At 43.3% G+C, this 15005-nt stretch overlaps 1 protein-coding gene across 1 annotated transcript in view; it reads right to left on the bottom strand.

The window, feature by feature from the left end:
• Nucleotides 1-10988: 10988 nt before the first annotated feature.
• Nucleotides 10989-15005, bottom strand: part of LOC106569083 (protein patched homolog 1) — a 30433-nt gene continuing 26416 nt past the window's right edge. Inside the window, 4 exon segments of the mRNA XM_014140071.2 lie at nt 10989-12437; nt 12648-13173; nt 13307-13585; nt 13587-13677. Coding sequence (XP_013995546.1) covers nt 12403-12437; nt 12648-13173; nt 13307-13585; nt 13587-13677 — 931 coding nt within the window. The 3' untranslated portion in view covers nt 10989-12402.

Genomic DNA, 15005 nt, shown 5'->3' with positions numbered 1-15005 from the left:
AGAACACAAATTAACTTTTTTTTTTTTACTAGGCGTTTCAATAATGGTTAACGAGCAGTGTTTTTATTATTTGTGGTGCCTTTTATTTTTTTGATCGCCTAGAAAACCATTTGAAAACAGACCGCAACGTAGCCACATCAAGTTGTTGAAAGTTCCATAGCTTCTTGATGTCCATCTCATGTTGTGTTGTCAAAATTATTTGGCTCTCAGAATTTATTTGAATTGTTTCGCTCCCCCTCAGCTGTATGCTTCAGTCGTCTGGTAGCATATTGTTCATTTTTGTTATGTTAAATACAGCGATATCAGGAACCGCTCTGATCTCTATAGTGATGTTCAGTATTGTTGGTTTTATAAAGGCACATTTATGCAGTTGTATAGTGGATTAACAGAGAACCTCAACCTACTGCATTTAGTTATGAGACTAGCAGTTGCAGTACATCGTTTAATCTTTCATTTGTTGGAGGCTCATGATTCAGACCTTAATTCTCCCTTATCTACTATTTCACAACACTGATCATTTCTGCTTTGAATTGTTAATTACTTTGCCAAATTTCCTTGTCTCCTTTCAAATTCCAGATGTTTCAGATTTTTGGAGGGTGTAAAAAACCCCTGAGATGCTGAGATTTGAATGGGGAGCTGTGTTTCATGTGAGCTGGGGCCTGTATCTCTTGGCTCTGAGACTGTTTGGATGCATCCCAAATAGAACTCCATTCCCTTTATAGTGCACTACCTTTTGACCAGTGCCCCATTTTTGACTGCTCCCTGGATTCCAGCTGTCCACATGAATATTTTCTCTGTGCAAAGAAAATTGGCAGTGGCTGCTGCTCGGTTCCCATCACCTCCACAGACTAAATAAACAGACAAACCACCCAGTGAGTTAGTCCATCAGAGGAGAGTGGAGCGCCGGCCAGCCCTTGTTTTTCTTTTCTTCCTGCCTCCTTCCCTTGTTCCCTCTGATTATCTCTTCTTGTAATCCTCTCAGGACTGCTGTCTGTCTCTATAGTGTTTGTTATCTGAACAAGAGCGTGTATGTGTCTGTCAACATTAGTCCTGTCTGCAGTACTAAACACCAAGCTGATCCTTTTAATGGACCCAGTTATGGATACATAAGCCAAACATGGGACTGAAAGCATAGTTTTAATTCCTATATATGTATTGTCTTTGCCTATGATGCAATTAAATCATGTTTTATTTGGTTAACACAAGATTGTTTACCTTAGTCACATTCTCTTGACACTTTTAGTAAAACAAATCTGTAGAACCTTTTGTTCTGTTATTGCAATTGCCTGGCTGGCTGGAAATATTGGCTCTGTTTTTGGTAAATGAGTGCAGTTTCATAATGCATTATGCATTTTAACCAGCAGAGGTCAGTCTAACTGCAACCAGGAGACATACATGGCTGCTATGAAGTAGTCCACTCATAGTCTTTCAGTGGGATTAAATAAAGAGAACTGCATGCTAGAAAATCTGTATATACTTGTAAATTGTGGCCTACCCTGAAATGTCCTCTGTTTCTTTACACGATGTCCAACCTGTCGCATTTGTAGAATTTTGCCTGAAACTCTTTGAATTCATAGATGTTCTTTTCGTTAGATATGTCAGTTCTCAAGAATGATGCACTGTATGCACATCTTACTGAATTTACTGCCACCATCCATCCACATTTGCTAAACCACACCCCATTTTAGTGTAGTTTCGCTAAAAGATTTGTCAGCTTGGTACACACAGGTGCAACCACATACTATTTGTTTGACCAGTAGTTACAAGCACTGCTAATGATTTCACATTTCATACACACACTGAATTAGGCCTACACTACTTAATTCTGGAGATATCTCTTCCCTACACACATCATAGCAAAACATTTACTGAAGATCCTATTTACGGTAATGAAGTGATATGTGTAGTCTCTAGTCCTCAATGGGGTGGCAGGTAGCCTAGCGGTTAAGAGCGTTGGGCCAGTAACCGAAAGGTAGCTGGTTCTAATCCCCAAGCCGGCAAGGTAGAAAAATCTGCTCTTCTGCCCTTGAGCAAGGCTGTTAACATTAACTCCCCAACAACACCTACTCCCCGGCACCGACGACATGGACGTTGATTAAGGTTCAATGCATTCAACTGTGCAACTGTTTAGTTTTCCCCTTTCCCTCAGCTATATCTTTGGGCTTACATAAGGTTTCTAGGTTGGGTTGTTGTCATGCTCAGAAGGGAAACAAATGTGTCTTGTCCCATTTGCAAGGGAATTCCCTCCATGAATCTTAAATATGGTTAATAGCAAATGCAGAAACTCAGCAAAAAAAGAAACGTCCTCACTGTCAACTGCGTTTGTTTTCAGCAAAATTAACATGTGTAAATATTTGTATGAACATTAGATTCAACAACTGAGACATAACTGAACAAGTTCCACAGACATGTAACTAACAGAAATGGAATAATGTGCAACAAAAGTAACAGTCAGTATCTGGTGTGGCCACCAGCTGCATTAAGTACTGCAGTGCATCTCCTCCTCATGGACTGCACCAGATTTGCCAGTTCTTGCTGTGAGATGTTAGCCCTCTCTTCCACCAAGGCACCTGCAAGTTCCCGGACATTTCTGCGGAGAATGGCCCAAGCCCTCACCCTCCGATACAACAGGTCCCAGACGTGCTCAATGGGATTGAGATCTGGGCTCTTCGCTGGCCATGGCAGAACACTGACATTCCTTTCTTGCAGGAAATCACGCACAGAACGAGCAGTATGTGGCATTGTCATGCTGGTGGGTCATGTCAGGATGAGCCTGCAGGAAGGATACCACATGAGGGAGGAGGATGTCTTCCCTGTAATGCACAGCTTTGAGATTGCCTGCAATGACAACAAGCTCAGTCCAATGATACTGTGACACACCGCCCCAGACCATAACGGACCCTCCACCTCCAAATCGATCCCGCTCCAGAGTACAGGCCTCGGTGTAACGCTCATTGCTTCGACGATAAACGCAAATCCAACCATCACCCCTGGTGAGACAAAACCCTGACTCATCAGTAAAGAGCACTTTTTGCCAGTCCTGTTCTGTCCAGCTTTGTAACCTTACCAATAGATAAACGTCTTTTGTTAGCTACCTCGTCCACCTGTTTGGTCCAGTTTGTGCCCATAGGCGACGTTGTTGCTGGTGATGTCTGGTGAGGACCTGCCTTACAACAGGCCTACAAGCCCTCAGTCCAGCCTCTCTCAGCCTATTGCGGACAGTCTGAGCACAGATGGAGGGATTGTGCGTTCCTAGTGTAATTCGGGCAGTTGTTGCCATCCTGTACCTGTCCCGCAGGTGTGATTTTGGGATATACCGATCCTGTGCAGGTGTTGATACACGTGGTCTGCCACTGCGAGGACGATCAGCTGTCCGTCCTGTCTCCCTGTAGTGCTTTCTTAGGCTTCTCACAGTACGGACATGGCCACATCTGCAGTCCTCATGTCTCCTTGCAGCATGCCTAAAGCACGTTCACGCAGATGAGCAGGGAGACCCTGGTCATCTTTCTTTTGGTGTTTTTCAGAGTCAGTAGAAAGGCCTCTTTAGTGTCCTAAGTTTTCATAACTGTGACCTTAATTGTCTGTCAAGGACCTCAGCCACTTGTTAGTGTCTTAACGACCGTTCCACAGGTGCATTAATTGTTTATGGTTCATTGAACAAGCATGGGAAACAGTGTTTAAACCCTTTACAATGAAGATCTGTGAAGTTATTTGGATTTTTACGAATTATCTTTGAAAGACAGGGTCCTGAAAAAGGGATATTTCTTTTTTTGCTGAGTTATGTGTCTTTGTGAACAGGCCATTGGCCTAGACCCCATGTTTCATGTGGTAAGGCCCTGTGGGCACCCAGTGAGTCAGCTCTGGGACAGGCAGCATGCAATCTGGGCTGGAGCTGGGTGAACTGGGGTTGGGGCTAGGTAGGCTGGGCTCCTAGAAGAGCTCAACCTACTCCCCACCACTGATGGATTTAGGTGATGAAAGCCATTTGGTTAATGATTTGTAACCTCTAGCATGGCATACTTTTCAACCTCCAAGTCAAACCATTACACTGTAGCTGAAAACAGTTCATTGTGCTTAGCACCTTAAGACCTAAAACAGTGTCAGCCTTTAGAAATTATGTTTACAGCTTCCAACATGATTTCCTATGCACTGTAGTGTAGAGTTAAGTATAACAGTCATATAACGTGACCTAATCTAATAACTACAGTTGTAAGACTTGTAGCTTTGATGACCTTCGGTGCTCCACTCAGTATTAGAGTTAGAAGTGTAGGTCCCCACTTGAACAGTCTTTCTCCAGAGGCCTTTCCTGGAGCTGCTGTTATGCTTGAGCAGAGTTTCCCTCCTTTCTACATGTGGTAAGTAGTCCGTAGGGCCACTCTGTCTTTCTCAATTTCCCTATTGGTCCTCAGTCTCACTGAAGAGGGTGGTACGGTCAGCCCAACACATCATCGGGCACACTGCCTGCCCTCCAGGACATCTACAGCACCCGGTATCACAGGAAGGCCAAGAAGATCATCAAGGATCTGAGCCACTGTCTGTTCACCCCGCTGCCATCTAGAAGGAGGAGACTGTACAGGTGCATCAAAGATGGGACTGAGAGACCTGATAAACAGCTTCTGTCTCCAGGCCATCAGACTGTTAAATAGTCACCACTAGCCGCCCAGTATCCTGCCCTGAACCTTAATCACTGTTCTAGCCAGCTACCACCCGGTACTCTACCCTGCACCTTAGAGACTACTGCCCTATGTACATAGTCATTGAACACTGGTCACTTTAATCATGTTTACATACTGTTTTCTAGTCAAAGCTCATCCTATATACTGTAACTACTGCTGTACACACCTTTTCTATTCATATACTAACCATACTATCTATACACACCATTTTATACATTATACAGTACATATTTACTCTGGACGCTGACATTGCTCGTTCTGATATTTAATAATTTCTTTATTTTTGCTTTTTGGATTGTGTGCTATTGTTTTGTATTGCTAGGTATTATTACTGCAGTATTGCAGCTAGAAACACAAGCATTTCGCTCCACGTGCGATAACATCTGCAAATCTGTGTACGCGACCAATAAACTTTGATTTGATACTCCACCCTGTGTAGGACTTCAGTGTAGAGCTGAGAGCAGACAGGCTTCTGGTTTGGAATAGAACAGAACAGCAGGCCAAAGCCCTGGACTGAAACCCAAATGGCACCCGATTCCCTATTTAGTGCACTACTTTCGACCAGTGCCCATAGGAGCCTGGTCAAAAGTAGTGCACTATATAGGGAATAGGGTGGCATTTGGGACGCGTTCCTCAAAATGATTAGTCAAGGCCGTTTTTAGACTATAGAAATCACGGTTAGGATAAAGATATAACATATGCTGTTTTGGCTAATAACATATCCTATTCTATTCACTTGGGATTCAGAACAGAGAAAGAGAGGTATGTTAGCCTAGGGAGAACATAAAAAGGAGCATAAATAGCTAGTGCAGAAACATATCAGTGTGCTGTTAGCATTGGTTTCAAGCATTTTTTTTTATGGACAGAACTGAGATGTTTGCGCAGAGCGAGGGACATATGGTACAGCTCCCACAGCTATACGCCATGTTGAGCTGGCCACATTAAATGCCTGCCAGTCTGCACTATTCATTAGCTTTTACTGCCACTTGCATGTGTTTAATTATAATCCTCTGCTTCTCTCCCTCTCCAGATCACTGTACAATGCTATGCCACCTTATGATTATTCATTCCAATTTAGAATTTAGAACCCAGTCTTATGTTATTTCCCAGTCACACTGAGATGTGGTGTGTAATTTGTAAAAGAGTAGCCAGCAGGGATTCGCTAGTCTGTCATCCCAAAACGGAGCCCCAGCCATGGAAACACAATGCAATCAACCCCGATGTGGCTGGCATTCAAATTGTTATTGTTTTAACCAAACAAACCACTTCTAAACACTAGGTTTGCATTACGAGCTCATATTTAGGCCCTTCTGTAAACATGGCGGGCCAGAATGAATCAATTAAAAGGGCATTACGTTGGTTCCTGTTTATTTAAAACATGTTTACACTGCAGGGGCCGGCCTGGAAATTCATATTGTTCATACAGTCAGAGAGAATGTATAAATTGCAAACACATTTGTTAGCTTGACGTACATTTTGTAAATATTGATCTCTGCGTGATGGAGTGTAGTCAGACGACTGATTAGAAGAAACAAAATGGAGGAACATTCTATAGGAGCAACATTCCATAGGTGCCTGCCTGCACAAACACAATGCAAATTGCATCAACTTTAATATTGTGCTAATTTGCTACTACTATTAAGTTAGTAATAAAATTTGTAGCGTACTCTATTTAAGATAGTGATTGCCAGTGAAAACTATAGCATTAGTAATTTGTGTTGTACCTCTTTAAAGCGATGTTATTCACTCTGTTACAAAATGTTTCACAATGCTTTAGGGGTATTAATCCAATTGAAGACTTCCCAGAAGGAATGAGATTTGGGAGATATGTTTCAACTAGTAAATTTTTTCCTTTCTTCATTGGTCATTCTATTCATCCTACTTTTTTCCACTGTTGCTGCAAATTTGCAAACACAGAACCCCTTCACACACACTCAAACAAGTATTCCAGTGCATGTAGACACACACACGCACACACATACACTTCTTACTAATCAGCCCTATTGAATTCTAACAACAATGGCCGCTCATCCTCAGGCCACCCAAGATGCACAAGCAGATCATGTTAGCTCTTTTGTTCCCCATATGTTTTTTCTCCTCAGCCAATTCTTTACAGAGACTGGTTGGTCCTGATTTTTGCCTTCAAGATCTAGTTATCTGTTGTTAAAGATGTCAGCTGTTATCTCACCCACATATTGCTGACTATTTAAGGGGGATAAGTTCTTTCAGCTAGTGCCAGCTGCTGTCCCCTGCCTCCACACATCCCCACCTAATGGACACACATACGCACAGCTTCACTCCCCCTCTCCCCACACACACACGCACACACATGCTTCTCCCCCATGCTATCCTTCCCTTCCACCCCCTTTTCAAACTTCAACACTAATCTGTCTTGATAAAGTTCATAGAAGCGGGAGGGATAAAGAGAGAGAACTGTTCACAGAATAGAGCTCCCCCATGATTTTGCTGCTGCCCAAAGTGCCACTCAGTCTGATTCTTGGCTTCAGTGCCTATGCAGTCAGAGCTGTGCCAGGCAGGGAGCAGGCATGAATGAGCAGTGCCATATCAAATCCCACCATCAGCCTGATGCTTACTGTTGAAACCATACATTACGTCACAGAGGTCCACAGGAAGAAGCAGTTAAAGCTATGTCAGGACCAAACTCTGTGGGCTTCCCAATGGAAGTTGTGAAACGTGTACCTTAGACCTCCACGGCCATCATCATTACCACCACCACCACCACCACCACCCCCCCAAAACGTGGCTTTCTAGTTGTTTTGTAAAACGTATCTTAATGAAATTGATTGAACCAATGCCATCGAAAACTGGAAAACTCGAAACGTTTTGCTTTTATCCCCTAGTATGGAGTGTTACTGCTTCATTCTAAATGCATCCAGCCGTGCATATTGTAAGCATTGTCTCAATTCACTTCTCATTCTTTATTTACCCATAAGGAAAAAACATGATTTTCAACTACCGTGTTTAAAACTGTCGTCACAAACACAGTTACAATATAATCATTCCTGTGGAAAACTTCAGGTTCCCTCATCAACCATTTAGGTGTAAACTACATTTGTGAGGGTGAGAGAGAGTGAATCCTGGGTTGGAGACAGAAGAGCCCTGTAGGTTACAGACTGTCTGGACACTGTTTGGAGGAGAATTGTAAACCACAATTTGAGGTTAACCAGATGGTGCGGTGCAGTCACACAGTCCTAAGCACTCCATGGAGTTCAGCAAACACAACACTGACCAATAGAGGTCAGCAAGCAACATCTTCTCCCACTTCATGGTTGCCAGCACTTCTGTGCAGCTGTAAATAGTGACTGCTACTTTTTCAACTACTTTTTTTAATAGTATTATGGGAAATAGAAAGTAGACAATACACTCTCGTTGAATAAACACTTTCACATTGATTCATCTATTTGAAATGATGACTATAACGTATTGGTAATACATATGCTTTTAAGTAGATTTTGGACTTTTCTCTGGAACAAAATAGTGCTTATTATATCCTATATTATATCCTATATTTTGACTAAATCCTAGAATTTTGAAGGTAATGCACGGTGTGCTAATACTGAAGGAGCCTTCCTCTCACCCACCTTCCCTCTCCCAAGGCTCTAGGGGCACGATAGTAACTTCAGAAGTCCCAGACATATCAGATTCAGACAGGCCCAAGGTAGCTGACAACTGAGATGTTGTTGTGGGAAGTACAGGAATTTACAGCATTGAGCTTTCATCTACACAGGTGGGCCAGTGGTGTTGGAGTCGTAACAATGAAGCAGAAAGTCAGAGAGGCCTCTAGTCTTCTCTACTCACTTAACCTGGTTATTTCTTTCCTCCAAACAATAGCTAGCTTTATTTATATTTAACCTTTATTTTTAACTAGGCAAGTCAGTTAAGAACAAATTCTTATTTTCAATGACAGCCTGTTGGTAAGTTCAAAAGAATACAAGATAAAAATTGCTGACACCATTCAAACAGTGCCTTGTTCAGGGGTAGAACAACTGATTTTTACCTTGTCGGCTCAGGGATTTGATCTTTCAACCTTTCGATTACTAGTCCAATGTTCTAACCACTAGGCTACCTGCAGCCCCAGCATGCAGCAAGGATGGTGGCTAGTTGAAGTTTCAACATTTGTTAGTCCTACAGAAGGGGGAAATAGTGTTACTACATGACCAAATCATTATTTGTATTTAAGATGTGTTATATTGGCTTGATCTAGGAGAGTCCTTAAGTGGACTGTTAAGGAGTTCTGGAAAGAGAATGATTGTCTAAAGATATGACAGCAGGTCAGGATTGTGTCCACTGCTTCACAATAAGGTTGATGGAATGAGTTTCCTAGACACAATCTTAAATCATCTCTAAATATCCCAAGTCATGTTGTTAAGTTCAAAAGAATACAAGATAAAAACTTCCAAACTTTAGGCCCTGGAGAACTTGTCGTGGTCAGCAGGGCTATTAAAATGGGCTGTGTATTTACCCAACAGACAGATCTGTCACTAACAAGTCGTAAGATGACCTAGGGAGGCATTAAGTTGTTGACTGTGCTAATAGAAGCTAACAGAAAAAGTTGATTGAGAAAAGACACATTGAAACAGGCAGGATTTTTTTTTCATTTGAATTTATTTTGTTAGTTAAATTCCTATAGAAGGTGAGGGAAAATAATGGTCACACAAGGGTTTTCTTGAGCATAGTTTTCGGAAGTCACAGTGTTTTAGACATCGACAAAAAGAGTACAACTTCAAATCATTAAATGAAGAAGGAAAGGTAAGGAAACTTAACATGGTGGACAGTGTCTGCCACACCTCTCCTTCATTTTCCAAGTGTACCCTTCTCTCCAAAAAACAAAAACAAAACAGGGTCTGTCTGAAACCCCCTCTACTCATTGTGGACAACTCCCTCCCACTCCCCCCCGCCACAAAAACAACAAAAAACAACTCTGTAACAATAGATATAATTATATATAATATATATTTACTCTTTAAAAATAGAACTTCAGTCTAGTGACTAACATCTGTACAAACTACAAAAATAAATTTTTATATAAATAATTTATATGGCATGACACACATTTGAAAGAACCCCCACCCGACCACTCATATAACTTACACACTCAGGTATTTCTGTATTGAAGCAGTGAATGAATGTAGGTTGTTCTCTTATTATTTTGTTGCTTACTTCCAGAATGCACAGTAGCTACTTTATTTTTCTTTCATAACTCTATGTACAAAAGAAACCCAAGCTGCCACTTAAATCTATTACATTTCCCTGCATTTAAATTGGCAGTGATGGGACCAATACTGAACGACTGAACTTTGTCCATAATACAAACGTACAAATTAAACAAAAACAAAATCACAGAAATGCTGGCTTGCATGTGAGCTACAATGACGAGAGAGAGAGAGAGAGAGAGAGAGAGAGAGAGAGAGAGCATGAGAGAGAGAGAGAGGAGAGAGGAGGAGAGAGAGAGAGAGAGAGGAGAGAGAGAGAGCATGAGAGAGGGAGAGAGAGAGAAGAGAGGGAGAGAGAGAGAGAGAGAGAGAGAAGAGAGGAGAGAGAGAGAGAGAGAGAGAGAGAGAGAGAGGAGAGAAGAGAGGAGAGAGAGAGCATGAGAGAGAGAGAGAGAGAAGAGAGAGAGAGAGGAGAGAGGAGAGAAGAGAGGAGAGAGGAGAGAGAGAGAGAGAGAGAGAGAGAGAGAGAGAGAGAGAGAGGAGAGAAGAGAGGAGAGAGGAGAGAGAGAGAGAGAAGAGAGAGAGGAGAGAGAGGAGAGAGGAGGGAGAGAGAGGAGAGAAGAGAGGAGAGAGAGAGAGAGAGAGAGAGAGAGCATGAGAGAGAGAGAGAGCATGAGAGAGAGAGAGGGGAGAGAGGAGGGAGAGAGAGGAGAGAAGAGAGGAGAGAGAGAGAGAGAGAGAGAGAGAGAGGAGAGAGAGCATGAGAGAGAGAGAGAGGAGAGAGGAGGGAGAGAGAGGAGAGAAGAGAGGAGAGAGGAGAGAGAGAGAGAGCATGAGAGAGAGAGAGAGAGAGAGAGAGAGAGAGGCATGAGAGAGAGGAGAGAGGAGGGAGAGAGAGGAGAGAAGAGAGGAGAGAGGAGAGAGAGAGAGAGAAAGAGGAGAGAGAGAGAGAGAGAGAGGAGAGAAGAGAGGAGAGAGGAGAGAGAGAGAGGAGAGAGAGAGAGAAGAGAGAGAGAGAGGAGAGAAGAGAGGAGAGAGGAGAGAGAGAGAGAGAGAGAGAGAGAGAGAGAGAGAGAGAGAGACTGCACTAAAGCACAGATTTCCTCCATGACACAGTAAGTGGTTCTTGGAGTAGTTGTCTGCTCAAAATGCACTACCTAGTCAACAATTGCACAGGGTTGAAATAATGTCTACCACAAACCTAAAGCAGCCAAAACATTTAAAAGAAAACAAAAACCTCCCTTTGCATTTGATATAAATTCCCTTTCTGAATAGAATTGGGTAAACAACCAGCATTAGTCAAATATTACCCCCTTAGACCCCAGTTGAGTTGGAGGACAAGGGGGATGACAAAATTGGCCTTACTCAATGTACAGCTTAGATAACCCCAGGAAAGAAATAAAACTCTTCTCATAGCTCCTTCAAGTAATAAAACATGTAGACTGCAAAATAACAACGAGACAACAATTATAATGCAACATGCCAGTGAGCTGGGACACAATGAACGACGCTCAAGAAACTTCAACCCAAAGTGACACCAAGTCAAGTTGCTGACTGCATAAAGACATACAGAGCATTACAGAGCTACAGGTGATTGAAATGGAACAATACATGGTAATATATTAATTTACTGTCTGAACACGGGCTTTATTCTGGATGAGCAGCCTGTGTATTATGGAAGAAACCAAAGGAGAATATGCTATTGTTTTGCTAATAGTATTTTGCATCATATCACACCAGTAAATGAAGACATGTCTTGTACATATCAGGGGATTCTAAACACGAAAAAAAAGGTATGAAATGATGCTCTCAAACAAACAGGACAGATATCATATTTACATCCAACTTTGAATATATATATATACTGTGCTTATGAATTCCAAGAGGGAAGGTGTTGTGAAGGCACAATGGTTGTTATTGGTAGAAGAGGAAGAAAAGATTTACTGAGCTTGTTTGTATTTGTACAGTGCAATCAATGACCAACAATGGATCATCTGAATAGATCATAGTGTGTGTGTGTGCGTGCGTGCATGTGTGTGTGTTACGGAGCTTAATCAATAAGGCACCCTCCACTCTCAGTGTAAGAACATCTAGAATATCTCAAGTTATTTCTCAACTTAGATCGGGGAGGGGGGTACTGCAAATCATTTCCATTTTTTTGAAGTGTAGCAGCAAAAAAACAAACACTGACCTTGTATTTTCAATAACCTAATATCTTAATAACCCCTCACTCTGAACTGTTTTACATATAGCATCTTCTAAATCTATACAAAGGGAGGAACCCCCCCAATCATCTTATATATCTGACTCTACACAAGAGAATAGCCAAGTTATACAGTACTCTTTTAAATAGTTGTTTCCCTCTTTTTAGTATTAAAATATATACTCATAAATTTATATATTCTTAAAACAAGACCTTATTTTTAATATCTTTACAAATAAATCCTCTTGTCTGTGTGAGGTCTATGTACAGATCAAAGAGAAAGGGCTGGGTATTGGAGGCAGCCAGAGAAGGATTCCAGACATAGGGGCAGGGTGGGGTAGCAGGGTGTCTAGCAATCTTTGGCTGCCTGGATCCATGGGCCACCTGGAACACACAAGCAAGGAAGAAAGAAAACTGTGAGAACCATTGTTGAACACCAGTCATAGCTGCGCACACAGACATATTCACAGACAGCTGACCTGGGACCACCAGAATGTTAATGTGAAAATGTTCTAATATTTCCTAATGTTGATCTACCATAAAATGAATGTCCAAGTATGTAAAAGTGTGTTTAAGTTTCAGTGTTAGACTCACCTTGTGCCTGGTTTGCCTGATAGTGGTTCTGTATAGATTCCAGGTCTTGAAGCTCCAAGGATTCACGCTTGGAAGATTGGGGAGCTTTCCCACAAGATTGTGAAGTCCTCTTAGTGTCCTCAAAACAGTCTGATTCACTGTCCTCGTAACCCTCATGCATGTAACCCTGGTAGGCCCCCGGCAAGCTGGGGTGCACCGCCACAGTCACCGAGGCCGTGGCCGTAACCATGGTAGTAACAGCACTACTGGGCACGGTACCGCCATTATAGGCCGGCATCTTAGTCCTGTTCTGATGAGGCCCTTTGTGTGTCTGAGACCTGGGACCACAGTGATTAGTCCTCCCAGGACCTTGGGTCCTGTCACTGGGTAAATGTTGCCTCCTGGGTCCCTGGTCAGAATTGCAATCATGTTTGTTATCCCACTGCTTGAGTTGAGAGCTGACCGAGTTAACCGCATTCGGAGAAGATTCATTTAAGAGTTCTTTCTGAAGAGTTACAGATTGGTTCCCTTTGAACGGTTTCACCACCTGGAAGAGCAGAACAATAACAGACATGATTAGAATCATGATATTAATTGTTAATAACAATGTATTGCACATCATACTGTATTTGGGCTGTATTATGTATGAAGTAGCAATTAATACCGGGGTGCTTTCATACCGTGAGCTTGGGGAAGCTGGGGTTCTTGCTGGCCTCCAGCAGTATGTGGGAGGTAGGAGGGGTGATGTAAGGACTGCGGTCACAGTACTTGTACTCCTCCCCTATCCCTGACGTGGTAGTCGTCTCAGAGTAGCACTCAGACTCAGAGGACTCTGAGAAGGCCTGTTGTCGCGGGCTGAGTGGGCCGTGTCCCGCGTAGTAGCCGTGGTGGGTCATGGGAGGGGAGAGGGGCTCCGGCGACAGGCAGCTGCCATTATCGGACGGGGTGACCTCCGGGGGGTGGGCCCATGAGGGAGAGCAGCACGGGTAGCAGCACCAGTCCATTCAGGATCCCCAGCACGGTCAGGATAGCCAGCACCGCAAAGAAGTACCTGGAACACAACCAACACAGAGAGAACATTTAGTCACCAAGGCTCCTTCTGAATGGGAATAAGCGGGGCCACCAGCACTCAGCCACATTAGTAAACAGGCGACACGAGGACACACTGGAAGGGAGGACACTGCAGAGCTGGGGGGGGGGGGTAGAATCAGACCACCCTCTCTCAAGCCCTATGTTTGGCCCCATTTCCTTCTCTTTCCCTCCCCTCCCCTGCATTTCCTCTCTCCCTCTGTCCGTCCCTCTCTACTACTGGCAACTTGACAAGTTGGAAGAAAATTCCTGGGCTCCATCTTCTCCGTCTGCGAGCCCTCATCTATCACCACAGCACTGCCACTTCCTGAAAATATGTGTTTACATTAGCCAGCAGATCCTACACGTCAGAAACGCCAGGGCCCTCCCTCCCCTCCCTGTCTCACTGCAGGCTAGGGGAGAAGAAGTGTCCCCCTTCTGGCCTCCGAGCCGCTGCTGCCGCTAATGTAATTTTCTCTTCAACAACTTAATATCTGAAGTCAATGAGCTCCAATTTCACCGTGGCGAGGGCAAGGCACCTCTGTGTTTATACTGGGCTGGCCAGTGGAGCCTGCCTGCTCTTCCTGCCTGCTCTTCCTGCCTGCCTATGTCAGCCACATCACATCACACCTCACAGACCCTACATGAGAGAGATAAACAAAGGCCTGTTGGGTGGATGAGTCTCACTCAGCGCTACTACTACTACTATCTTGTTTTGTATTGAACATTACTACTGTTGGTCAGTGTGTGGAGTGGGTCACAATTGGTAGTAGAGATACATGTAGTGTATATACAGTCAGTGTCCCTTTGTGATGAGAACAGAGAGGAAACTACTCTGTCTAGTATCTGAAGGGAACCAGAGTGGATGGGAAGCTGCTCTGGAAAGAAATGTGTGTTTGTGTGTTAAGGGCAGGGGGTAAATCAGACTCTCAACATGCTCCAACTAAAACATCCTTTGATGCTCGTAGTACTGTTAAGAGCCTTCACTTTGTCTCTCTTGGAGTTGTATGGAGCTGTTGTGTTGGTTCCTAGCTCTGCCCTAAATGATTGCGTGGTGAAGGGTGCTCTGTAATGGGCCACAGAGCTGTGAGGTTGCCTGGGTCTCTGTGAGCCTCTCTGTGCTCTGAGGAAGGGCTGAGGTTGCCACAAGAAAGAGTGTATGAGAAAATTAGAGAGGACTCCACTTAAACGCTAACAGAAAACAGAGGGCTCAGATCTTTTAACTGCGGTCCAGACTTAAGTAAGAAAAATAGAGTGGATTATGAAAAACAAGAACAAGGATAATAGCATTCTGGAACTTTCATTCATCCC

This window comes from Salmo salar, chromosome ssa14 (genome assembly GCF_905237065.1).
Source record: "Salmo salar chromosome ssa14, Ssal_v3.1, whole genome shotgun sequence".
NCBI lineage: Eukaryota > Metazoa > Chordata > Actinopteri > Salmoniformes > Salmonidae > Salmo > Salmo salar.
Note: the sequence above shows the minus strand (reverse complement) of the source record. Positions and strands in the feature narration are given on the sequence as shown.